We start from the raw sequence: 26,122 nt of genomic DNA, 5'->3' as shown, positions 1-26,122 counted from the left end.
TATGTGTCTGGAGATAACTTGATGAAACTGTTGTGAAATCTGCTGCTGACAGAGCCCTATCCACAGGCTTTGATTCCACACTGACAAGTGAATTTGAGACATTTTTAAGGTAATGTCAGCGCTTCAAAGGCTGTCACTTCCTTCCATATCTGGTTAACTGAACATCAGACGTGAAATTAGAGATTGATATGTCACTCCATATGCTTTAAAACAGCTACAGATAGTTCATCAACGAAAAGGGAAAGACCTGACATATCTTACGAGCTGTTACAGATGATATCCCTGATCATCTGAGAATCTAAACCAGAAGAGAATAGATTGTGGCTGTAGTAATAAAACAAGTCATTTCATGTAATAAAAGCCAGACGCATGCTTGGCTGAGAACTGAGTGTGAATTGGTGATACTACTTAGTCCAAGATGACAAACATTTAGATAAAATAGTCAGTGACAGCAATTGTATCATTTGAAACGTTTAAATGATCCTTGTAAATATTTTTTCTGGTTAAAGAAAACATTTTGCTAAGTATTCTTTCTGACACATGAAACTGAATGGAACCAGATGGAGAGAGGAAGCGTCTGCATTTAAAAAGCGATACTACTTCACTGATTGTTTTGTAGAAACACATTTGTTCTATAATGAAGACCCTTGGAAGAAATATCATAACATCATAAAGTGTTTAATTCCAGTGGTGAGATTCATTTTAGCTGAGTGTAGCTGTGTGACCTTCATTAAAAACAGAACTCATATGGGAGGCGACTGGAACAATGTATTTTCTCATTAATATGCTATAGATGTAAGGGCTGTCTGCACCAGTCCCGCTGTACACTTTTGTGGCATAATCAAGAAACAAAAGGCAGTCAGTAGATGCTCCACTTTTCACATGACAATAGCACTGCTGCACCATTTTTTATGTACATGATTTTTATCTTGGTAACATTAGGGAAAATAACGTAATACTAAACTGGGGACTATTTTTGACTACCACTACAGGTTAATGTGAGGGAACATGAGAGGTCCTCAGCACTCATGCGGATTTACCGGATTTAAAGTTTGTCAAATAAAAATCGTCGTTATCTGTGAACACCACATATTTATTGAGAAGAATATGTTGTGTTCATAGCATTTTTGTATGTTTTATAATAATTATTTTCAAAGTAACCACACAATGAACATTGAATAAAACAAGCAATACAAGCCTGTAAAAAAATCATAAAAATGTTAAACACACTGTGAAGAAAACATCGAAATGACTGTTTTTGACTGTTTTCCACTAAATTTGTGCTCCTTCTAAAAACATGAATACAAACTACCATTTAAATATTTGACAAACAACGGAACAGAAACAAAATGATAAAAGATAACGGCCACATAAAAAATGTTTTTTTTGTTGATATAAAAACAGTAACCCTATCTTTTACAAATACATTAATGAAGAAGTCATTTGGTATGTTTTGAATGAAACCTAAAGCAGGGCTATATTTCCTGGTAATATCATGAGGAGTCAAAAATCTTATATACATGTAATGCCACTTAAAATTGTCACAACTACGTTCAGCACAACATAATTGGAAAACATAATTGGTATTTCTAAGAGACAGGGTGGAGAGAAATACATAATTGTGCATTGATTAAAAAATAAACACAGCTGGAAAGACATTTGCAAACAGCAACCTATTGATAAGAACAGAGAGATATTGTACTCGGAGCATAATCAGAGATCCTACATGACTACTAACGATAAATAATGATTAAATGGAAAGTAAAACCAGAATGTGACACTGGACATGATGATGAAGCCCTCCGAACAAACAACCACTAACAAAACACTATAGTTGGCAGGTATAACACTGTTCCCGCTGTTGATTTTCCTTTTCACATCCACTACTTATAGAATCAACTAGTTAAGACGTCCGGAAAGTGTGTGTGAAAGCTCGCAAATAATGTAATTAGCTTCTCACAACAACAAGTGGGCCCATCAACAAACATGTGCTTTTGATTGATTATAATTTGCTGTTCACAACAATGTCAATTACTCGGCATGAATGTAAAATGGTAATGAGAGGAGTCTAAATGAAAGTTAACCAGGAGACATTTTGCTCCTTACTAATCACTTGATTTCACACAGCTCCCATCTGCTGCTATTTAAGCCCATTATCCTCAATGTTAATAAAATAAAAAAAAGTCTTAGAAATGTCGTTTATGGAAAAAACTTAAATAATGGCAGTGCAGATAATGAGTCAGACCTCCAAAAAACTACTACTGGAGTTTGTCATTCTGGTTCGCTGTGATTGGGACACACATACTCGACCTGAACATAATTTCCTCCTCGTTGCTTCATCACTCCTTTAATCCATCTCCCTTTAAGTCAAAGACAAATAGTGTAGAATACAGCAACTGAGAGTGGAAGCCATTTCCAGGTATTGCACGACTGAACACATTAGGGCTTTGCAGATAGTGACCCCCCCCCCCCCCCGCCCTCTTCTCTTTCTCTCTTCATTTGAGAGGAGAAACAATAGTCTTGTACCCACAGAGTTTGTATCAGGCCAAGTTCTTTTTCATTCCTTGTGTAGAAAACATGAAGTCCTGTTGCAAGAGCACAGTCGCAGCGCGGCAAGGAATCATCACAGCATCACACTGAGCTATTTCGAGCAACAGTCCCCTGATTGCTGCGCGCCAACTACGCAACATTGTTGAGAAATTCCCCTCTGTGTGCGTTCCACATCATAAAGGCAAAGGCTAGAGTATTGTAGACTGAGAAGGGAATCGCTTCTCAAGTTCCTCCACGATGGAGTTCATGTTTGAATTGGGCTGAATCTGTCGAAGTGAGGTTGGAGGAGCATCTACTTCTCCCTCTCCTTCCTTACCTCCCTCTCCTCCCTCTGATGCTAGCACGACGAACGAATCAAGAGAGTCCTCAGAGGGTCGGCTCTTCAGCACCTTCTTGAGGGGGATCTGTTTCTGATCTATTTGACTGAACATGTTGGCCACCGACTTCTCGATGTCAGCTATGTTTTGGATGTTCTTTAAGATTCCTTTCAGCTCTTTTCGGGGAAATTCGGTCTCCAGAGGGAGGGGCGGCGGTGGCGGCCGGAGGGACAGCGGGCGCAGGGTCGGTGCCTCAGAGAGCGCTGGGAGGACAAAGGTGGAAGGACACAGAAGCGAGGGCGAAAAAGGGGGAGGGAGAGGTGGAGGCGGGGGAGGTGGAGGTGGAGGCATGGGAGGTGGTGGCGGAGGAGGAGGAGTCTGGTTTCCTGTATGGTTGGAAGAGGGAGGGAGAGGAGGAGGGGTGGAAGGGTGGTGCGGTGGTTGAGATGCTGGTGGTAGAGGAGCAGATGTGGGAGGTAGAGGTGGTGGGGGTGGAGGTGGTGGGGGTGGGGGTGGAGGTGTTGGTGGTGGTGGCGGGGGAGTTGATGGAGGATCCGGGATAACCTCCAAATGGACGTGAACGGTTTCCTCCGCACTCTGATTCCCGGTTAAATTTGCCCCAAAGCGCCGCAGCACAGGAGGGGTTGGCTTGTGACACGGTGGAGGGGTACCTCCGTCGTTTTGGGTGACGATGATGCTCGGGGGACCCTCTCTGGTCTGAGGATTCATAACATAGTGGGTAGGGGTGTGCTTTTGATTTAGAGGAGAATCCGGGTAAATAGAAAGTAGGATGTCCGGCGACAGAGATCCTCGTGAACCTCTGTTTTGCCTTTGCCTCATTTCCTGGAGCGCCTGTTGCTCAAACTGCCGGGCTTGCTCTTTGACTGTCAGCTTGGGTTCCAGACTGGGACTCCCCATGTCTGAATCCAACCCACGCTCAAATCCTGAATCCAGACCGGCATCTTTACTGTCCTTGAATTCAGCCTTCATAAGCTCCAGCTCCCACTGGATGGGATCCATGACCACTTGGCGTCTCAAAGTGTCGTACATCTCCCTTCGATGTAACCTTGATGGGAGAGTCCAGCTGTATCCACCTCCTGATCCCCAGCCACTGTCACTGCCACTGTAACCTCCGAACCCCATATCTCCTCCAGAGGAACTAAGCCTCAGCCAGGCCTCTCGGATTCCTCTCCTGGAAGGGGATACATCCCCAAGAAGGTCTTTTCTCCTCTGGCTTTTCCCAAGAGTCTCTGGGCTACTCAAAGTGCCATCCTCATGGTAGATGGGGTTTTTGATTGTCAGGGGGTTTTCATCTGAGAGAAACGTGATGTTGGACTCAGACTTGGGCAGGTTGTTGAGCACTCGACCGTTAGCAACGCACTGACGGTGGGCCGCAATAGCTCGTGTTGCAAAATCTGAGATCAGACGTTGGTGGTCGCTTTCATCCAAACTGCCACTGCTGCCACAACCACTGTGGTTTGACCGGCTGCTACATGCATGAAAGAAAATGTGAGAAAAAAAGATGGAATGAAGCATGAGATAATAAAGGAATTGCAGATTAAAAAAATGAGGAAGAGGAATGTTTAGTGAATTGGAAAGATGTAATTATAGAAATCGAGGCTAAATTAAATAGAAGAGGGAGATAGGGACTGAATGAAATTAAAATGAAAGAGCAGAAATGCACTGAATGGTTGAGTGAAATGTGATATACAGGGGACAGACAACAGAAAGATATATACAAGATGGGAGAAACGTAGGAAAACAATAAAACGTCTGCTAGAGCTGTTTGATAAATGAAGTGAACAGGACAGTTCACTTTAAGATAAAAAGATAAATGAGGACAGCGATGAGAGGACAACGATGAGGGATGTTAAAAGAGGTAACAGCTTTTTCTTTGTGCTGTTTTTACCAGAGGGCCCCGAGATAGAGCATTAAACAATAGTCTTGAAACACAATGGGAAAAGAAGGCAAAAAGATGTTACGTATGCTAAAAGCGGCGTGCTACAAAGGCGCTACAGCATCACGACTGAAAACAATGCTGGATCTGTTGGGGTAGGGATAGATATCTGTGTCATGGAGTTCTGAGAGTATGCAGATTTCCCTTAAACAAAAGACAGGTTGACTGAAGGTGCGCTCATCTGGAAAATATATGGTTTAGCTGATGTCTTCGTTGAAACTCTGCAGACTCTTGGTACATCCTGGCACAAGGCTGGCTACTTCCAGGCTAAATCCACAAATGCAACATGCATAACCAATCACCCACACAAACTTCCACCAACACAACTTTGCTCTCTGATCTAACAAGGTACACCACATCCTGCACATAAAATATGAACCACGGACAAGCACGGATACAAAAACAACTAAGGCAAGAACACTGTGACAGCATAGTACCAAACTAATCCCAGGTGTGAAACAAATTTCAGCATCCTATACTCACTTTTGGCTGTCAGTCAAAGATAAAAGGTGGATGGAGGAATGGAAGCATCATGTGAACAGCAGAGCATAAATAAAGTGATGAAATGACAACAAAGAATGATGTTAAATAGTTTGAGTTCTGGAAAAACACCGCAGCTTTTTTTTGGGAATAGAAAACTGTCTAATTATTTTAACATTCATCATTTATAGTTAAATGAATAGTAATATTCCTACATTTTCAACACCCGCAAATATGTGAGATAATTGCTTGAGCTCTGAATCAGAATACAATATATATTAGCTCTTTTTCCTTTTAGTCTCTTTTAAATGTATAAAAGTAAATAGACATTTAGTTATTGCTATGTGTATAACAATAAACAATCAAATTGGCCATTTTGCTAAATGATCTTTCACAAGTTCAACTTTACAAAAGCATGCTTAATTCAATGAGCTCCTATAATAAATGAAGGGACACTTAATTTCTAGTATTGAAACAGACATTAAAACGCAACTCTGTCAAGAGAACAACCAAAGGTAATTAAAAGTGGGAAAAAAGGCCTAGAAAGAAATCAGTCAACTGAGCAGTTTGATAATGGACATTAATTATGAATGTGCAAACCTTTGCACTTTCCAGGTTTTAGCCTCTTTAGGGATTATTCAATCTCCACAGGACTGCAGTGATACACACACACACACACACACACACACACACACACACACACACACACACACACACACACACACACACACACACACACACACACACACACACACACACACACACACACACACGGTATGGCACAAGATATCTCAAACTGCCTATTTTGCGAATACACACACACTAAAGACCATTACCACCACAATTAAATATGCTCTGCAGCTTATCAATAGAATTAATTATCGCCCAGGGTGGTCTTTATAAATTACGGGCTGCATTTATTTCAATTATATCATAACCAAGTTAATTTCCGCACACATTTTTGGTGGAGGTTTAGCGGAGGATTGGGCTGGTTAGTCTCACACAAAAATGCTCACGCACGCACACACTGAATTCCCTTGTTGTCATTTGGAGATAGCTCGTTATATCTTGCATATGAATTGCTCTCATGTTAATGGGAGTGGGGAGGCATAACAAGGACAGACAGGAAACCGGTGATGCATGTAATACTGATAAGAGTTCCTCTCAACTTCTTCTTATCGCTCCAGTGAGGAATTATAAAGGAACTATCGGTGAATTTCCTTGAGTGTGTCTGTGTGTGTGTGTGTGTGTGTGTGTGTGTGTGTGTGCGCGTGTGTCTGTGTGAGGTTGTTAAAACTTTCAGATAAAAGTTAATATGGTGTCTGTGCATATAGTCACTGTTAGACTCTTGTTTAACCAAACCAACATGTGTCAAACCAGCAGAAAGCGGTAGGGGATAAATGAAAACTCAATTCGCTGGAAGACACAAAGAAATGAGGAAGTTGCAGTAAGTGGTGGAGAGAATGTGACTAAATTGCCCAATAAAAAAGCTTGAGGAAGAAGAAAGAAGTAATCAGCACTTTTAGGAGTTGAGATGTAGAATCTAATTAATAATATTTTCACCATAATCATCAGAAAAACTTATTTGTATTTGCTCAAATTGCTAGCCATGTCCACAACCTAATGATTAAGAACCCTACAACTTAGAATTACTTGCAAAGCAAACATTCAATAAACTAATCTTGTTCAATCTTAGAAGATGCATGTTGAGGAATATCAGTTTGTACAGCAGTATTGAAAGCCGCCAATCAATGAAAATCTTAAAGTGGAATTGAGACTGTCTGCCCTTCAGTTTATCTTTTGTATAGTGAGGGCATTGGTATGCATTACAAAAAGGAAAATGATAAGGAAGAAGCGGAACGCCACTGAACTCAAAGTGAAGATGAAATTGCAGGGTTTATCTGTGACTGTTAATGCTTTCAAAAATCCGAGTTGTGTTTGGTGCTGGTTTGATGTCGGGTTACACGGCTTTGCTTTATGTCGCCTCTACAAAATGTCAGTTCTTTTGGCCATTGGAAAAAAGTGAAAGCCACATGGGGCCACATCTCAACACTCTGATTCAGACGATAAATCATTTCAAAGGCTCTAAATCTGTGAGTGATTTTGGAAAGTTCAACAAAACATCTTTAGTGTAGGAGCATACTTGTGACACAGGAAAGGCGGCCATATCTGAATGTCTTGTCAAATTGAATGTTTTCTTGACTGAGGCAGCCAACAAAAAACCCCCCTGAGGTGTTCTATTTCGGTTTCTGTGTATGAAAGCACTTCAGATTCCACATGTACTTTAAGTAAATAAAAAGCATAAAAATGTGCTATAAAAATAAACCTTGATGTTTTTCTTGATATTGTTTAGGATTATTTCCTTATTTCTCTAGTTACTCTGTGTTATTACTGTCTTGCCATTCTCAATTTTATTCACCATAATGATTGCAAAAAAATCTAGAGAGATGTAATGTTACTCGGCTGACTGCATGGCTGGATACCACGAAGCTCTCAAAGCAGGAAAAAAGGCACACTGCCAAAGTGTGGAGCTGAAGTTTAACAGCCATAGAAATGTGAGTTAATGCCTCTGCTCTCGCTCATTAATGCAAATGCCACTTTCACACTTCACTTACATGGCGTTGTCACCAAGCTCCTCGTACAGGTTGTTGGCAGTGCCTCCGCCAGGTTTGCCTGTTGGCAGGGCCATCTGGATTCGCGCTGTTTTGGCACACTCTGCCTGGCGTCTGGACACATTGGACAGGAAACAGAGTTAGTTATCGAAAGGTAAGGAAAAATCCCAACCATAGAAGTGAAACTGTTTTATTAGGGTTAGGGTGGCTTAAAGATCATCCATCTCTGTCTGTGTCCTTAAACAGTGCTCATGTCAACTGCTTATATAATTGTTTGTTATTAAAGGTCATGCTTTTTCACATGTCTATCCAGCTTTTTGGATTCTGACTGAAATATCTCAACTATTGGATGGATTACAATGACATTTTGATCAGACATTGATGATTCACTGAGGATGGAGCCCACTGAGTTTGGAGTTTGCCTGACATTTTCTCTTGAACCTCAATGAGGTTGACATTCATTTCGTTTTTTTTGTTGGAAGGAGAACATTTCCACACACACACACACACACACACACACACACACACACACACACACACACACACACACACACACACACACACACACACACACACACACACACACACACACACACACACACACACACACACACACACACACACACACACACACACACACACACACACACACACACACACACACTTGTTTTCACTGTGGTGATCCTTTAAGATTCCTCTATACAATACAATAAGAAGAATCATTTGTGTCACCACCAAATACCTTCAAACATTCCCATCAGGCATTGTACTTTGCGTTAAATGATTTAGCAAATGATAGCATGCTGACACGCTAAATTAAGATGGTAAAACATTATACCTGCTATGTTAGCATTGTCATTGTGAGCATGTTTCTAGCACCAGTATGAGCGTGTTTCTAGCATTATCATTATCATGTTAGCATTGTCATTGTGAGCATGTTTCCAGCATTAGCAATATGAAGGCCACAAAGAGATACAAGCATCACTGCAGTCTCTTAGTGAGTGGCATTACTGAATATCTGGCTCCTTATTTTTCCCTTGAAACACTTACATTTTAATGTGCCTCTAGAGACAGGCTACAACACATATGCTGGACAGTGTCATTTGTGTCCAGAATTGATTGAATTTCCCTTCATTTTCTAAGATTCTCTTGAATTAGTTGTGGTTATTATCTTTACAAGGGCCTGACAGAGCATGTTAAAGTATAATTATGTACTTTCTGGCGCAGCGTGTTCACTTCATGTTTTACTCACGCATTTCCCAAACCATTAACATGTTAATCCGTGATGTGCGTAACCGACTGCCATTGGTATTCTTGACCACTCAACATTATTCTGATTGGACATGCTACATCACAACCCACAGATATATTCTAATGAAAGCATCAGTCTTGGACATTTACTGAATCCACGTTCTTCATTTGGTTGATTGTCTGCTGTCCTTTCTCTTTCATTGCCCTTCCTGAGCTCGTCCATTTCATTGTACAATGAGAGTCAACACATTAATCACAATGAGAGGTGTTTAAGACATTAATATTTTAGCATGGGATTATGAAAACAGTACTCACTCCTTGAATCTGGTGGTGACAGACGCAGCAGACGGGGAGAAGAGGAAGAGAGGGAAAGATTAGTGATTATTAGGACCATAAATCACACACCTCTTGTTAACCAGGTTTACTTATTATAATTTACAACCCGGTTGGACAATTGGTCTTCATTACAGTAATTTAGCAACAGAGACTAGTGATTATTATACTGATGAATACTGCTCTGTTTCTCTTTCTTCAAATCTCCTCTCCTCTCTCCACTCCTTTGTTATTCATCTGTCTTCCTCAGCAAGATGAGAAGCTCTCCAAAATGCACTGATCCAATTTATATGTGTCTGTGTGAGTGTGTGTGTCTGCTTGTTTATATGTGTATGGGAGACGGATGAAATTAATAGCTCTTCACGGTGGTTAGCTAAACAAAGTATTAGAATTGGCACCGTGGGACAGTCTGCCATGCTGAATCATCTTGGGAAGTGACTGGCTCAGGTGATAAAATGATAAATGCAGCTAGAGGACATCCCACGGGAGAGAGTGTCTACTTTTCTGACTGTCTGCACTCTCTTAAAAGGAATTCACAAGTTTCTAAACGACTTGTTATCTTTGTTAGAATTCCTATTTAAATTCAAATCCTTCTTTATATGTTTTAAGTACCTATTTCATGCATTATATTCTAGTTGTGTCAAATTGATGTTGACGTTTATGGTTTATTTGTAGACAATTACAATTATAGCAATGGCCGGAATGCCTTATTCAAAAAAATGTTAGAATGCAAAAGATTTGATAGCCGCTATGAGGTTTACACTTTACGCATATGTTCCTAGTGAGGACATAGATCTTTAAAATATTGCCAAAAAGATGTTTCCTATTAAATAACTAAGGCTCAGTTATTTCCTGAAATAGTTTGACAATGCTAATTACAAGGTCAGTAAGATCCCAGAGCCTTCAATCTAAATTATGCTGAATTAAGAGCAATAATTATTCCAAAAGTGTTAGAAATACCACACATAATTCATACTCACTGTCTGTACGTGAAGACGACAACAAATATGGCGGGGACGCAGCAGACAATGATAATAACGGCCAGAGCCAACAGCGCCCCCTCTGTGTAGCCGACGGTCTGCACAGCTTTCTTCACGCTGGTCACCAAGTCAGGCGTTCGGATCTCCAGAATCCGCCCGCCAGGAGGGAGGAAGGGCTGGAACTCTTTATTGATGTCCAAGAGTTTACCATCGAGGAACCTCGGGGGGAGAAATCAAGGATGAAACTGACAACATGTTTATTTTGTTTACAGACTAACCTCTACAACTCATTAACAACGTCAAATTAGTGAAGAAGGCAAGAAATCTCTGACAGCTAGATATAAACAGTTCTCTATGCAGCAAACTGTTTATTTAGTCAGTCAGTTTCACAGTACAACCACAAAAACACGCCTGTCCACGTGCGGTTATACTTGCAAATATGGCTGAGGGGCAGAGTGCAGAGGTCTGAAAATAAGGGGTTTTCCTGGTTCGTTCCCACCCCCTGCAGTCAACATGACTCTGGTATTGAAGTGTATGTGAGTTGCTAAAGTTTATATTTTTCTCATTTATTGGCAAAGCTGCCAGAAAGTACACAATTAAATGCAACAAAATATTCAAATACGTGTGAGAATGGAAGAACGCCAAAAAACGAATTGAGGCCAGTTTAATAACAAATGACTTATTAGCAATGTAATTTGAGTTAAGTCCTTTTCATATTATAATGACTTTGGAGCGCTGCCATTTTACATCTCATGGATGGAATAAAGTTCATAATTTTCTTTTTTGCCAAAGCTCTTACTTGTAGAGCTCCTGTCTAGACACGGCTCTGTTAGTCAACGGGTCGATGGCGTAAATCATGAGGTCTGACTTGGTGTAGTCTTCCTGCTCCATTCCTTCACCATGGCGATGGGGCCCGATGGTTTCCACGACTACCTTTGCTCCAGGTATCTGTTCCTGGACGTACCGCTCCAAAATGCTGAAGATTAGGCAATAATAGATATTGATTGATGGGATAACACAACAGTAACAACACACAGATTAATGTACATATATAAACGTACTAACAATAGTTTTATTACACCACATACGAAAAACACATGTATTTCCATTTCCTGTAGGAAGACTCATGCTGTGTAAATGTGATTTCTGTCCCACCAGAAACACCTGCTCACAGCGGGAACTGAGGTCTGTGCATGTGTGTGTGTGTGTGTGTGTGTGTGTGTGTGTGTGTGTGTGTGTGTGTGTGTGTGTGTGTGTGTGTAAGAGACAGTGAATATATATATATATTTTTAAATACTTTAAAAACGCATTATTAATGTGGGTTAAAAAAAGGTGAGCAGCAACCAGACAAAGCTGTGTACAGGCACAAGTATCATAGCAGAGAATGAATAATGCAGTGTGTGTTTAGGAATAACATATTGCATTTATTCCAATGAATAAAAACATATTCGGCTGACTTTGGAGGAACATTTCCGAAACAGACTGAACTGAAATTGAGGAAAGTAAAAGAAGCATTTAAGCTGCCACTGGGGCGTTGATAAGGTCATTTCATTCAGTGCTTGAGCCCTACATTTTTTGAACGTAGAATGAATATCTTTGACGGTTTTATGTCTGCTTCAAGAGACAGAGGGAGGACACAAAGGAGTGTGTAGTCATATTATCTTCTGCTTATAGATCTTGTCTTCTCTATAACAGTTTTTAAGATGATGCGGATGCTTTAAAAAACCACAGCTGTGTTTTCTGCCTCTTCCTACAAGTAATGATTTGTTGTGTTTTGTATTTTAAAATAGCGCAAAAGAACATGAGCTTAACGAATCAGCCGGTTGGGCATATGTTACAATAGCCGGTCATAAATCAACATTGTGGAAATGTATCCGTACAAAAATACACATTCATATTCCCATACAACAATCTGAATATCTTAAACTTTAAAAAAAACATGTCAAACATTAAGATAAGCTACATCTGTACCTTTAGATTGGTTTGTTTTTTTAAATGATTACATTAAGACATTTATTTCCCCTGTAACTGTGTCTAGTGGTGCATGCCAAAGTTCCAGTGGGAGCTCTAGTTCAACAAAGCACTGAGAGCTTCATTCTTGCAAGGACACTTCATTTTTCTGATAAAAAACACTATTTATGAAGAGAAGACTGTTTTTTGTGCTTTTGATCCAGTGTTGTTGATTTCCCCATGGTAGCAATTATCGCCTCACTCCTTCCAATGGAGACCTGCCATAATTAACTCGATATGGAGAAGCCACTGAATGTCAATACTGCAAGACTCAATACACTGCACACCCACTCTAATGTGACACTTTTGAACTCTTGCTCACTTTTTACAGCTTGCACTGACAATATAAAGCAGGATGTATTTTCCCCTATATGACTATTTTACTAGTTTTTTCCAAAGATAAGTAGGCAACTGTCAATCAGGGAGTAATGATTAGCTGTATGTAAGTAGAGGCTCATAGGTGCATTACAGAAGATGTACATCAACAGGTTTTTTTTAATGTTAATGGCACTTATTGAATTGTTGAGCATCAGTTTACTTCCTAAAAATGACTACGGTCTTGTAAGGTTTCTAAGTTTGATTCTCATCACTTTTTAATTTATTTTTATTTTTTTAAATACAGTTTTATGACCGTTACCTGAGCAGCTTGTCTTTGTTCTTCTCCACATAGGTGGGAGGGACATTTGATACGACCACCTGCATGTCCAGCTGGTTAACGACTGAAACCTACAAAACAGAAAATATATTTTTAAACTTTTAATTTCATCATTAAACTGAGATGAAAACAGCTGTAAGTGACCAGAAACACCTTCAAAAACAAGTGCTCTTTCGAACATTTCCAATCCAATTAAAATGTTTTATTTGAATCAAGGTCATGCTGGGAGCCAAATAAATCTCATTGCTATAAAGTTCCACCAGGCTGTTAAATTTGGAAAATGTTGAAGATGCAGAAAGCTGTTATAAACCTGCCACCAATGTGAGCAATATAAACACACATACCACTATCTCCGCCTTGCTGCTGTGTCCTTGTCCATAGTTGTCTGTAGCAACCACCTCAAATTTAAAATATGACCGCCTCATGTTGCGGTACATGATTGCCGTCTTCACCACGCCGCTGAATGGCTCGATGATGAAGCCATCTTTGCTATCTTTAGTGTTTTTACCGGCAGGAGGGGGAATGAGGAGCCGGTAGATCATACAGCTGTAGTTACCAGTGTCTTTGTCCAGGGCCTGTGAAAAGAGGTAAATCAAATCCAGACAGTGTGATTATTGTAATCATCATCGTGACGACGCTACAATATCATCGGCCTAATCACCGGTATGATAAAATGTCATCATCATAAATATAAACACTGTGATCAAGTCATTTTTCGCCATTATCCAAACAATCAATTCTATTATATGAAGCGTGATTATCATCATGACTGTGAGCCCATCTCTGTGATTCAATGTGTTGGAGGAGATAACAAAATGCAGCTGTCATGTTACTGGTAAGCTCAGAACTGATACCATGTCTTGTATGTGTCACTCCCCAAAAGACGATACATATTATGTTGTTTTTTTCCGGATTGATTTTATTGTCTCGGATAAACCTGCTCTGTTTGTTTCCGATGCTTGATGTAGTACAGTGAATCTGCTGTAGGGGGTAAAATGGGGCTTTGAGCTGCATGCAGGGCTATTCATCTGCTCTGTCATTCTGGCTAACTATCAAGTCTCTACCTCATTCACACACACAAACACACACACACAAACACACACACACAAACCTCACATACACGTCCAGACACACACTCAGACAGGCATTGATTTATTACCGGGTCTTTACAAGAAGGGCAGTATAGACTACAGATTTCACTGTGAGACACCCACCACATCAAAGGTAATACTATAACAGCAAGAAACAAAAATGTATTTTTTTTATGGCAAGGGAATGAGAAAGTGGAAGCAGGAAAGAGAATTAGAAATAAAGGAAAATATGGAGGCATGCATGTAGAAAGGCGAGGGAATAAGAGGGGACTGAGAATAGACAGATCTCTTTCTCGTGTTGTTACTTGCAGTGGTGAGAGGCACAGTTAGGATAACTTTTCAGCAATACATCAATAATATCAACCACCTGTTTGAACTGAAATAGCACAGGTGTGGAGTACGGACCTGATTATTTTCCATAGCACCTATTGAGAGTCTAACTGTGTCCCAAATCCACATGCATACAAATGCTAAGCAGGATGAAGTGGAAAAGTGACAGGAAAGAAAAGAGTGCTATAATTGTGACATGTTTTGCTGTCTTTAACAAACAGCACTCTAATTGTGGCTTTCCTCCCCATAACGTGCGCTGAGTGAAAGTGTCCTCAAAAAATATATATATTGACAAAGCACTTACACAAAGAAAGCAAGTGTCGTAAACATTTCAGTGCTTTTAAAGCCTTTCTTATATCGTGTTTGGCCCTTTTTGAAAGAAAATTCACTTTGCAGAAGCTAAACTACGGTACGAGTCACCTCAGCCTCATTTGAAAGCTTTTTTACAAGATGACTGAATCATTTGGTAAGTCAGGAAGTAATTCAATGTTGCCTCCTCATTAATGTCCAAGGCAAAGCTCTGGCATAAAAGTTGACTGCTGCACAAATCATTCAGATCTTTATCATCAACAATGAAAAAATGGTCAAAGGTGAAGAGGACTGTTAAAAGCTAGAAGTGCATCAGTCATTCCACACAAGCTCACCCATATTCCAGTTATCTTTTGACATGATTTTCATATTCCTGCTATTTCACTTCAGGATGACCATGATGGAGAATAAAGTGATTCATGCTTGGGTAATTTTTCGGAAAGCTACTGGATCTTTTCTGCTGCTGTGGCGTTTTGACATCTTCAAACTCATAAATTTAAACGTGACTTCCTGGGTTCTGTCTTCAAACAAGTGCCTCCAGCAACACTCCTACAGAAATGCAGCAGCTTCAATTGTATTTAATCCCAGGGCTCTTTTGGTATGGACACACACGGAAAGGAGAGTTTGAAATGAGTTTCTAAAGAGAACGGGAAAGAAATGAGAAAGGTAAAAGGGCCCATTCTGCATTTGCATTGGTCATGGTGGGAGAAGTTACACATGTCTTGGGAAGAAAATGTGAAATATTGGGTCTGAGGAAGAAAAACTCTTGGGAGGAACTCAGTAGGTTTGCCAATGTGGGATCAATCTGCAATCTGATCAATATTTGTGTTCTAGGGACAAAAGACTGATGCACGATGTACTTGAACACGTACAAGCAATACACACAGGTTACAAATGTAGCCCCTTGGTATACACGCTCACTCACCCACATAACTCATTAAGACAATGTGCATGCTTCAGACAGATGTGATGGAATTAGCTATACTTGAGTGAAAACACTGAGATTGAAAACGAACATTTCTCAAACTTTCCCTCCGCCTCTTGTCTCACTCACGCTTTCATGAGGAGGTGAGCAAATGTGCCGCGAGCATCCCTGTCCATCTATCTAATCCAACCCCCCCCCCCCCACCTCGAATCAATCAATCCATCCATCCATGAATCATGCATGTCTTCCCTACCTTCTCGCATCCAGTCCGTTTGTCTCGCAGCAGGATGTCAGTTATCTTTATCTAACTATCAATCTTCCCTCTTCCTTCTGATCTCCAGATCTACCACCTCTCCCCGTGGTGATCGAGATGACTAGCAGGCTATTAGTGTTCCCTGTCAGTGTGTAGTATTTAAAGAGGTCAAATGACTTTACAGCATGTAACTGTAAACCAGCTCCAGCTTTGACACTGACGATCCATGTTCAAAATCACACCGCCTTCAGGTATTTCAGCTGAGGAAAAATAATTTGAAATTAGTGATAAAAGCACATTTTCTTCACTCTTTGTTGCTTTCACTCCCTTACTTTCTCATCTTCCCTGTCACTCCCACATTGTGTGATCTAATGAAGCAGGAATATCTAAGAATGATCTTAAAAACTCGAATAAAATATAAAAGAGCATACTTTTTCTGCCAGAGAACCCGCAGGAGTCTCTTGTGGCATCCAGGCTCATTAAAACCTATTGCTTCTTCTCAGATACAGGCTGAGATCTCCGTGACCCATTTTGGGCCCTCAAAGGCATTTTAATGATACGAGAGTCGCTCAACTTGTTTACAGTGGTATGAAATCCTCCAGAGTTAGGTGAAATAGACAGAGACACAAAGAGCTGTGTCAACTCGCAGAGATAGAGGTGGATGTCGAGGGAGAGAAACAGAGAATAATCTCGGCAGTTTATCTTGTTTCTCACCGGACTGAATATTATCTTCATTTAATCTAAACAACACAGATACAAGCACGCAAATCATCCCTGGCACTGAAAGCACATTCATACTGAGCTAAGCTGAATAAAGCTGGAAGCTACCAAGGCTACTTTTTCTGTCATAATATTTTGAGTCTCGCATTAAAATAAGGGTTATTATTTTAAACATCTGGGAACAGAAGTGCTTATTCAAAGCTGTTCATGCAACAATATTACAAACTGAAGCCTGAATAATTGTAATAACTCACTGATGATTTTATTAATGTACTGTAGAATGTGTGCATATATTGTTTTCCATCCAAGCACTTATTTCATTGCTCCCTACAAAGAAAACATAAAGCTCAGAACAGCTGGGAGTGGGTGGACTCTGAACTTTAAGTACGCTGGGATAAAGTTGGATCTAAGGAAATTGTATTTGAACAGCAGTGGCGACGACCGCAACCAAAGCAAGTAGGTTTCGCTTTATTGTATAAATTATATTTCCACATATTCCTACACTTTAAAGGTCTCCTATTATGCTATGTTTAACAATATATTGAAGGGCAATATCTATACAAAACTTGTCTGTGAAGTGTTTTGCTCAAAACACCAAACAGATCACCCATTGAAGCATGCATCATACCCCTCTATTTCAGCCCTGTTCCTGAAGTGCTGATTCTGTGACTGTCTCTTTAAATTTGAGCGGACCTGAAGCTGGCCACGCCCCCTTTGGAGCAGTATGCAGCTCTCTCTCTCTATGAAAGTTTTCTACCGGGAGATACTCAGCTAAACGTTGCCGTGATTAAACGCCATATCATGTTCCAAACCACATCAAGCATCATTTCTGAAACACTTATTTTCAGTGACATTATATGTATTATAGCCTATATACAACAACTCTAAATCCCTCCTGCAGACATCCTGCTGAATACACACACAGAGTTGCTGTGGAGGCGACTGTATATTGCGGACGATGGGTCGGGACGTGTCACATGGATGGGACGTTTGCCAGGGGTTCAATGTAAAGCCAGCCCACATTTCAAGCAAATCTGGATCAGCTTTTTGTACCCCCGTTTTGAGAGAAGCGGGTAAGGAGGAAAAGAGAGAGGGTTGTATTTTCTGACATTTTGTGAGTCTACTTACACACCGGGGACACATATTAATGTATAAAAAAAAAGTGCATTTTGCATAATAGGGGACCTTTAACCTTCCCCCTGCGGTTTGATGTGTAGGCGTGTTATTTCTGTACCTGTACTTTCAACACGGAGGTGAATGTTTTCGCATCTTCAGCAACCCCTCCAATGTAAAGAGGTCTGGTGAAAAACGGAGGGTGGTCGTTCTCATCCTGGATGTCGATTACCACCTTAGCTGTGTTGGCTAGGAGACAAAAAAAAAAAAAACACAACAGTTACACATTATGATAGACGTTTGCATCTAGCATAGGAAAAAGTGCATAAAGGGAACTTCTGTTACGCGTGTTCAGTATTTGGAAGAAAAATCAATCGAGTCGGAAATGAATTTGGATGGACACACAGTCATGATGTGAATCACCGGTAGCCATCACCAGCCAGCTAGCTTTTGCATGGCCTGCTGGTGTCACACATTATTATTATTGCAGCAGTTGTTGCTATCTTTGCTTGCAGGTGATAAAATAGACACTACTTATCTAAATTGGCACTGCCGTTGTTGTCCTATAGGTATTAAAGGTTGGCAAGTGTAAAATTGGTCTGACAATGATTGAGCAGCCTCTCCTAGTGGGATATCTTCAGCCAAAGCTAAAACGCATTTCCATTAATTGATCAGCAATGGTTTGAGAAAATAAAGACAGGCAAGTCATGGAGAGTTCAAGCAAAACAACTGAAATCTGGTTTAAATAATCAAGCATTTCTCCACAACATTAACATAGTAATAAGCAGCAGTCAAAGATAATGATTTGAGAAACGCATTCTTAGGGTTATTTATTAACAAGGGAGAGTGTTTGAGAAGTGACTGAAGGATTGTTTGCTTCATTTTAACAGCTGAGAGAAGAGAAATACTGAAAATGTGCTGTGAGGAAAATAAAGGAACAGCCTGCTGCAGTGGAGGTGACCCTGCTCTCAACCATGATCCAATTTTCTAGATAAACACATCAGGGATTTCCACTGGTCATGACCATTGACAACATCGTGGTCTTTCCAGGTCAAACGTCTTTGAAAAGAGTCTAAAAAAGTCTATGGCAAGTTTCACGATCACATTTTGCATCTATGACACTGATAGATGTATCTTGATGTATACAATCACATAAACTGTATGGTAAATCCATTATAAATGACCAAAATAGATTTAAACATTACTGTAATCCAACAGAGCCAAACATTCAGTAGAAGATTTTGACAAAGAGCCTGTGTCATTCATATTCAGCAACTTAGACTGACTCACATTCAGTCTTATCTGTCCAAAAACAGGGAGTTGTGAATCACACCCACGTAAAACTGCAACACAATACATCAACCAAACTGTGTAAAAGGGCGGAAATCAAGTGCCAAAAGGAAAAGGGAAATACAAATCCCAAGACTGTTAAATGCAAACTGTTACTCCAACAAAGAAAGAAATAATTAAAAAAGAACTATGTTGAATAAAGAGAACAATGCAAACAAACCAGCGTAAGCAAACATTACTCGTTTTATCTACAAAAGCCATTAAGACAAAAGAAATAAATGTCTATTTAGGATTTGAGTAAGAAACCCGGATTAACACATTTTTAGAAGTTTATTGATTTGTTGCTTGATTAACATGTGCACCAAAAACAATTGCTTTTGTTAACGACTACATGATTTGCCGTTTTAATCCTTGATGAAAATGAAATTCCAACAGGTTGGGTGAAATGACAATGGCATGTGGTAAATACTTTAATTAAAGTAAGAAGAAGAAAGCCAGGGAGCTAAGCATCAATTAAGAAGAACGAGGGTACGTAAGTAAGAAACACATAACAAAAAAAAGAGAGAAACCAGCAGATATAGAAAGAACAAGAACGAATGAGGCACTAATTAGAGCTTTCTCACTTTAATTTCAAGAAAACTGTGAAAAACCTTTTTAGTAGCTCATTCCTCCCACATGCAATTCAAAGAAAATGGAATTATGCAAGGGATTTAAAAATTACCAAGTGAGAGAAATAGAAAAGACTGAAATGCTTAAGTGCTGTTTAAAGCTTACTGCATGTTCTGCACAACTCACACTGACCTGACCTGCACCGATCATTCTGTGCCCATAGTTTGAAATGAGTCTAGTGACTGCTTTCAGATCAAATCTACATTTTTCCAAACTGCACAGCAGCTTTATTTGGTCAATTTCATCGGTGCAAGTATGTTGGAGGGATAAATTGTTGCATAATTGCATATCACCATGTGATAGCCAAGGATGAATCTACAAGGAAAGCATTTTAAACAGCAAACAATCAAACAGACAGCAATCTGGTTCAGCCTTTAGGTTCAATAGTTGACTGAGAAGGAGGAAATTGCTTATTGAAAGGTAACAAGAGCAACCAAGGCCAAATGAAACATTTCTTCGAAGACGAACAACTGTAGAGAAAAGGTGAAAAGTTAAAACGTAGAGACATGAGACAGCTTTAGAGAGAAGAAAGTGTGAATGAAAGTAGTGGAAAAAAGGAAAGCTAAAGCCTGTGGCAAGTTTATTTTAACAATATCACATAGAGGGTTAATACACTGCTTTTTAATCTTTCACTGTGTGTGTGTGTGTGTGTGTGTGTTTGTGGGGGGAGAATTAGAGAGAAGAATATCGGTGAAGACTGCGGCGATGCAATCCGATTGTCAAAAGTTAGTCCTGTAATGTTAGTGGAGGAGAGTTCAGAAACACAGCCACGCACTCACTCTTAGAGCGAACTCGGAGGTTGGAGGACACCACTCTCATTGAGTCTGCTTCCACCTTCAGGATGTAGCTGGAGTTGGCCTCATAGTCTAGGGGCTTGGCTGTGGAAATCAGTCCTGTTGTTTCATTTAATGCGAACGCACCTGGAGAGACAAGAGATAAAGGAAGACAGCAGGAGCGGGGGAAACAAAGCAGAAAATAGAAAAGGTATGTGAAAGGTCATAAAAGGGAGACTGAGAGGTTCTTTTATTTTTAAAACAGATGGATAGTAAGTTAGTTTATAGGAAAGTGTATAGTCTATATATATAGTAGTCTTACAGAGTAAAAAAAAAGTGTTTGCCCAAGAATCATTTTGAACAATGTTTGAATTGGAAATAGATTTCAGCTTTTACTTATCAGTATAAGTAAACTTTGATTGCACAATATAATGAGCAGAGACAAATGAACACCATCTGCCTGTAAATTGGTTTCCCTTAAAGCCTCGCTTTCACTATGCAAGTCTTTCTGCCGTTCGGTACCATATCCCGGGAAAATTAAGGCATCTGAGGCTATCCTGTGCAGAGTCGCCAACTCTTTTCAATGAAAAAAGCTAGCATTAGGCTAAAAAAAATGCTAAAAAAGTCTCCAAATGATCATCGCTCATGATTTGCATAAAGCTTAGTGGTTGTTTTTTGTCTCAGCGGGGGACATACTGCCTGCACAGAGCCTGTCCTGTTAGCAGAAAAGCTGTGGACTGCAATACTTGGAGGGAATGAATCAGAATATATTTGAATAAAGCATTTCTTGCTTTTCCCTGATGATGTGAAAATGGCAAAATGGGTTGTGAGTGATCCGGTTGTCTTTGAAAACCAGCAACACCAACAATAACACCTAATGGAAGGAAGTTGAAAAGATGTGTGTTGCAACCTCAGTACATGACAAAATATCCAAACCATAGCCACACTTGAAAATATAAGGGTTTTCCGAAATCTGATAAAATGAATGTGCAATTTAATACTGAATAACTTTACCAAGAAAAAGGTAATTCATGCTAATCATAAACGAACAAACACAGTCATGACTCGCAGCCACAAATAACTTGCTATGCTAAGTGAACCAGCTACTTTATCTGCGGCAGTGAATCCAGTCAACTGAAGCCCACAACAGATCCTTCACGAAGTCTGCTCACCTCCCTGGTTGCCTTCGATGATGGAGTAGATGATAGTTTGATTGACAGCAGCGGCCATGATGGCTCCCACCGGGGTTCCTATGGCAGCCTCCTCGCTCACTGGTGGAAACCTGGGAAAGGATCAGTCAATCAATATCAACGGATAAGAAAATTAAATATGTATATGTAGAATGTGGGGCCACTTGCTCTCAAGGGTCGACTGCAATTTGGCAAGTTGTATACAACTGAGAGTTATATCTGTCAAATACATCCACATTTTTAATTTCATGACAGCTTTCTGCACCTTACTGTAGCTTCTCCCCAACAGATAAAGTGTAGCCTATGTAAACAGGGTTGACTCTCAAAGAGCTACTTTGGGCATAACGATCAGGTAGGAAGTTGTTCTTGTGCTAGAGATAAATTGAGAGCTGGCTGCTGAACATAACACTTTTAAAAGAAGGAGAACAGATCAAACACAACAACAACTTTCGATTTACATTTCTGACAACATTGATCATCAATTATGGTATGCTGAATGTCAGTCTGACATCAAAAATGCAGTTGGTCAAAGCGGTCTCTCACAATTACCCCACATATAACTTTATGACGCACTGCAAGTTGATTCTCCTAACACACTGGCTCGCTTAGTACAAAATAATTGTATAAATATAGGGTAATCTTCGGGGATTGTCTGAATCATTTGTAATAATTAGGGCCGCAACTTTCAGTCTGTTGTTAAATGTCAGACAAGAAAGAAGAACAGCCCACCATCATTTTTCCCGAACCCAACAGGACGCCTTCAAATAGCATATGAAATTAAGATATAATTGACTGCTTCTCGGAAAAGAGAAAAACCTCACATTTGAGAAGCTGAGAACAGAGAATTTCTGACGTGTGCTTGTTAAAAAAATACAGAGATAAGTCGACAAGATAAATGGTAAATCAGTAGTTGATCAACTAGTGCCTTATCAACAAAGTGTTTCCACCCTTAACGACCATACATAACTGAAGTTGTAAAACATACACAGCCCGCAGCGTTGGTCTTTTCAGGTCAATGTTTCACACACAGACTTTACTTGGTTGGGGACATATTCATTCTGGTATAGAGAGTGGAATCTACTGAGAATTATTCATCAAATGCAGAGAAACAGAGAGGAGACAATTGCTGCTATTGGTAATAGACGTCGGTGCAGTGTTTCCTGTACACTTATTTAATTAGCTGTCCTGCCACAATATCATTGACTGCCACCCATTATTAGTATTTTGTGCTTTTTCCGCTAACATCTTACGTCACCGTAGAGCTGTATGCATTGAGTTTTCTTGCTCTGTTCTCACTTTCTCCATCTCTCAAAACACGTTGGCTGTGAAAAGTCTTGGTGCTCGTTCTGAATCAAAACATGATCATACATGGGAGGATGTTGTTGTCCTTCCCTGCAGAGAGGATGGCAGTCTTTTTTAATAATTAATTGAAGAAAGCGTGGGTGTGCCTCCTTCCACGCTCCAAAACACTGAAAGTGTTTTCTGGTGCACGTTGTGATTGGTTAAACTTTGTGTTATCCTGTACATTTATAAACACGGGGTCTGACAAGCCCTATTAGCGGCCTGAACCGGGCAGTGAAATTACGAGATCTTTCAGAGGTCTTTTTTTTGTCCACCTGCCTCTCGTTGCATGGGGGTTGTTTTTTCTCTGCTTACAACCCTGACAGATTTTCTCAGATTCTGGCAACTCTCAAATTTCCAGCAGATTTCGCTCCATTTAATAAACCCAGAGCAGCCATTAGGCCAACCGTCACAGCTGGCTAAACATTATAACATGGGCTACCAACTGGCTTAGCTATCAAGTAATCACAACGTGATAAATGGAACTGTTCGAAGGCGTGTGTGTTAACTTCAAGGCCATTGCACCTCCAACCACATGTTCCCAAATGCTCACAACAGCAAATATGTGAAGTAATAAACCTGAAGTTTCTTGAATAAATCGAGATTAAATGGGAAGACCTTCAGGAACTTTAAATAACAGTAGTAGGCTCTTGTCACAGCAGACAATTAGAGTTGTGTGGTTAAAGCACAGCTGTTACCAATAACATTTAGGCGTGTCCCAGTCAACAGTGACAGTGGAGCAGCATGCACCACACCAGGACCCTGAAACCATCATCAGTTCAATCCTGTACGCCTGTGCCTTTTCCCACTGTGACATGGTGTCTTAGAAAGGCTTGAGAAGCAATTTCTTTATATACTGAATGTTTTTCAGGAGTTATTTGATTATTTTTGTTATTATTGTGGCAAATATTACATAATTAACCAGCTGAAACAGGCTTAAAAGACACATTTTTGGGGAAAAAGAGACCAGCAGCCAGAGAAACCAGACAAATTAGAAATAATATAAAAAAGGTTATCATTCTGACTACTTCTCCTATCTTCTTTTCCAGACTTAATTTTATAATAAGAAAGAGCCAAACCTGACATGAGTGTTAAGGAATAAAAACAAAAAAGCTTTTATTCACAAACAAGTACTTTTCGAATGATACAGTATAGAGCTGTATTAGGATTCAAGGGGAACAAGCTATCTGAACGCAAATGAGCGCGTTTCACTCACGGTCACTCACATTGTGCACTCGGAACAGAAAATGAGAAAACCACAAGTCTGCAGTTATGTAGTCGAGCCACGGCAGCAGCAGCAGCACAAATATAGTCCATCAATATATTTGGGCTTGTTTTAGAGTAATAACTTATACACATAACATGTTTGTATACCTCTGCTCTTGCTGGACTATTTGGCTCTTTCTGCCTTTTATCCCATCTTTACATTCATGTCCACCTGCATTATTTATTCTGCATCCAAATGTCCCCTTACCGCCATCTTTTACCTCGTTCCCCCCCCCCCCCCCCCCCCCCCCCACCTCTCTTCCTCCCCGGCTGCTGCTTCCAGCGAACATCCCAACAGACCTCTGCTACAATTGTTATCCATTCCTCCCTCCCTCTCTCCACAATGGCTGTTTGACAGGGGTGAAGAAGCACAATTGAGAGGATGCCCACACACATGCGCACACACATGCCCACACACTGACACCCACAGACAATACAATGATAGCAACCCACATCTACGTCAAAACTCATTTACTGGCATGAAGATACACACCGCACATGAGAAGCGAATGGAATAGTCCAGATACACACACACATTCACACACAGCTCATTATCGGGCCCTTATCCTGCCTCCTGTCCTCTCTAATCATTCTGCCCTAACTACAGCAAGCTGGGCTCACACTGATAACAGAAACTGACACACATGCACAAAAAGTGCTTCTGTATATACTTGGGGGCCCATTATAGTGACTTAAATTGCAGGCTTATTCTAACTGTAATACAATAGCTCTAAGAAGAACCCTAAATCCTACTCTTTACCATAAAGAATTAAAGATTTACTTTTTGGCGAGGAATTTCTGAGTCAGTGTGAATAGAAAATGGTGAATCAACTCCGTTTTTATAGCACTTTTCAGTCTTTGCCACCCCTAAAAGCCCTTTTGCATTCAACAATTCATATACAAGGTGCCAGCTGCTCAGGGAAACATTCACACACATAAACATACATTGATACACCACTTGCCATGCCATAGGGAGCCATTTGGGGTTCCTTATCTTGCCTGGGGACTCTTCAACATGTTGACTGCAGGGGCCAGAGATTAAACCACCGGACTTCCGATTGGTTTGACGACCACTATCCATGCTTAGCCACAGTCACCCAAGAACAGGTTTTGCTGAACTGACTGAATGTATGCTGTGGTAAATCAACCCTAACAGGGCTGCAGGAGTGTTTCAAGAGTGTGAATGGATAAAGCGATGTATGAGGATAAAGATGTTCGCTATGATTCTTTCTCATAGCCACTGTCCTTCCTTCGTATCACTTATGATACTTCCCGTTTTTTTTTAGCCAGTCTCTTTCAATGTATGATACATCATCTCTCCTATTATCATTCTTCTTCTTTTTAATTCTCTAATGGAATTCTGGTCATGTCCTTTCTCTTTCTTCCACTGTTTGTATTTTTTTTTTTCACGGCCAACTACAATATCCTTTGTGCTGCCGGCGGAGCAGTGCTTTCTTTGTGTTGGCCTCTAGCAGTGCGTTCTCACAGGAGTTTTTTTTTTCTATATGACAGTCACGTTTGATCGACTTTGTGACATACTGTACTCTGAGTGGGAGGCCATGCCTGGAAGACAGAAAGGAAAATCTCAAGTAGGTCAGATATTATTAGCTAACATCAGCAGTAATTGGTTTTCATTATTATCTTAGCTGGGCATATGCTGTTTAATAATTTTTACGACCAGGCGCCACATGAAGCTCAAATGAAAAC

The 26,122-nt window shown here is 40.2% G+C and overlaps 2 protein-coding genes across 2 annotated transcripts in view; both read right to left on the bottom strand.

The window, feature by feature from the left end:
• Positions 1-26,122, bottom strand: part of pcdh15b (protocadherin-related 15b) — a 144,423-nt gene that overhangs the window by 14,170 nt on the left and 104,131 nt on the right. Inside the window, exons 27-35 of the mRNA XM_063894181.1 lie at positions 21,791-21,900; positions 20,625-20,765; positions 18,008-18,135; positions 13,490-13,720; positions 13,128-13,216; positions 11,280-11,456; positions 10,481-10,699; positions 9,483-9,491; positions 7,920-8,030 (exon numbers count right to left, since the gene is read on the bottom strand). Of these exons, the coding sequence (XP_063750251.1) occupies positions 7,920-8,030; positions 9,483-9,491; positions 10,481-10,699; positions 11,280-11,456; positions 13,128-13,216; positions 13,490-13,720; positions 18,008-18,135; positions 20,625-20,765; positions 21,791-21,900 (1,215 nt within the window). The remainder of the gene's footprint in view (positions 1-7,919; positions 8,031-9,482; positions 9,492-10,480; positions 10,700-11,279; positions 11,457-13,127; positions 13,217-13,489; positions 13,721-18,007; positions 18,136-20,624; positions 20,766-21,790; positions 21,901-26,122) is intronic.
• LOC134871063 (protocadherin-15-like) lies at positions 2,533-5,064 on the bottom strand. The gene is made up of 2 exons (XM_063893654.1): positions 5,054-5,064; positions 2,533-4,356 (listed from the first exon to the last, which is right to left on the bottom strand). Exons 1-2 carry the CDS (start codon positions 5,062-5,064, stop codon positions 2,739-2,741), a joined length of 1,629 nt encoding a protein of 542 aa, XP_063749724.1. The 3' UTR covers positions 2,533-2,738.

Source organism: Eleginops maclovinus, chromosome 10, assembly GCF_036324505.1.
Source record: "Eleginops maclovinus isolate JMC-PN-2008 ecotype Puerto Natales chromosome 10, JC_Emac_rtc_rv5, whole genome shotgun sequence".
Classification (NCBI taxonomy): Eukaryota; Metazoa; Chordata; class Actinopteri; order Perciformes; family Eleginopidae; genus Eleginops; species Eleginops maclovinus.
The sequence above is the reverse complement of the archived record's forward strand: the minus strand, read 5'-3'. Positions and strand labels throughout refer to the sequence as shown.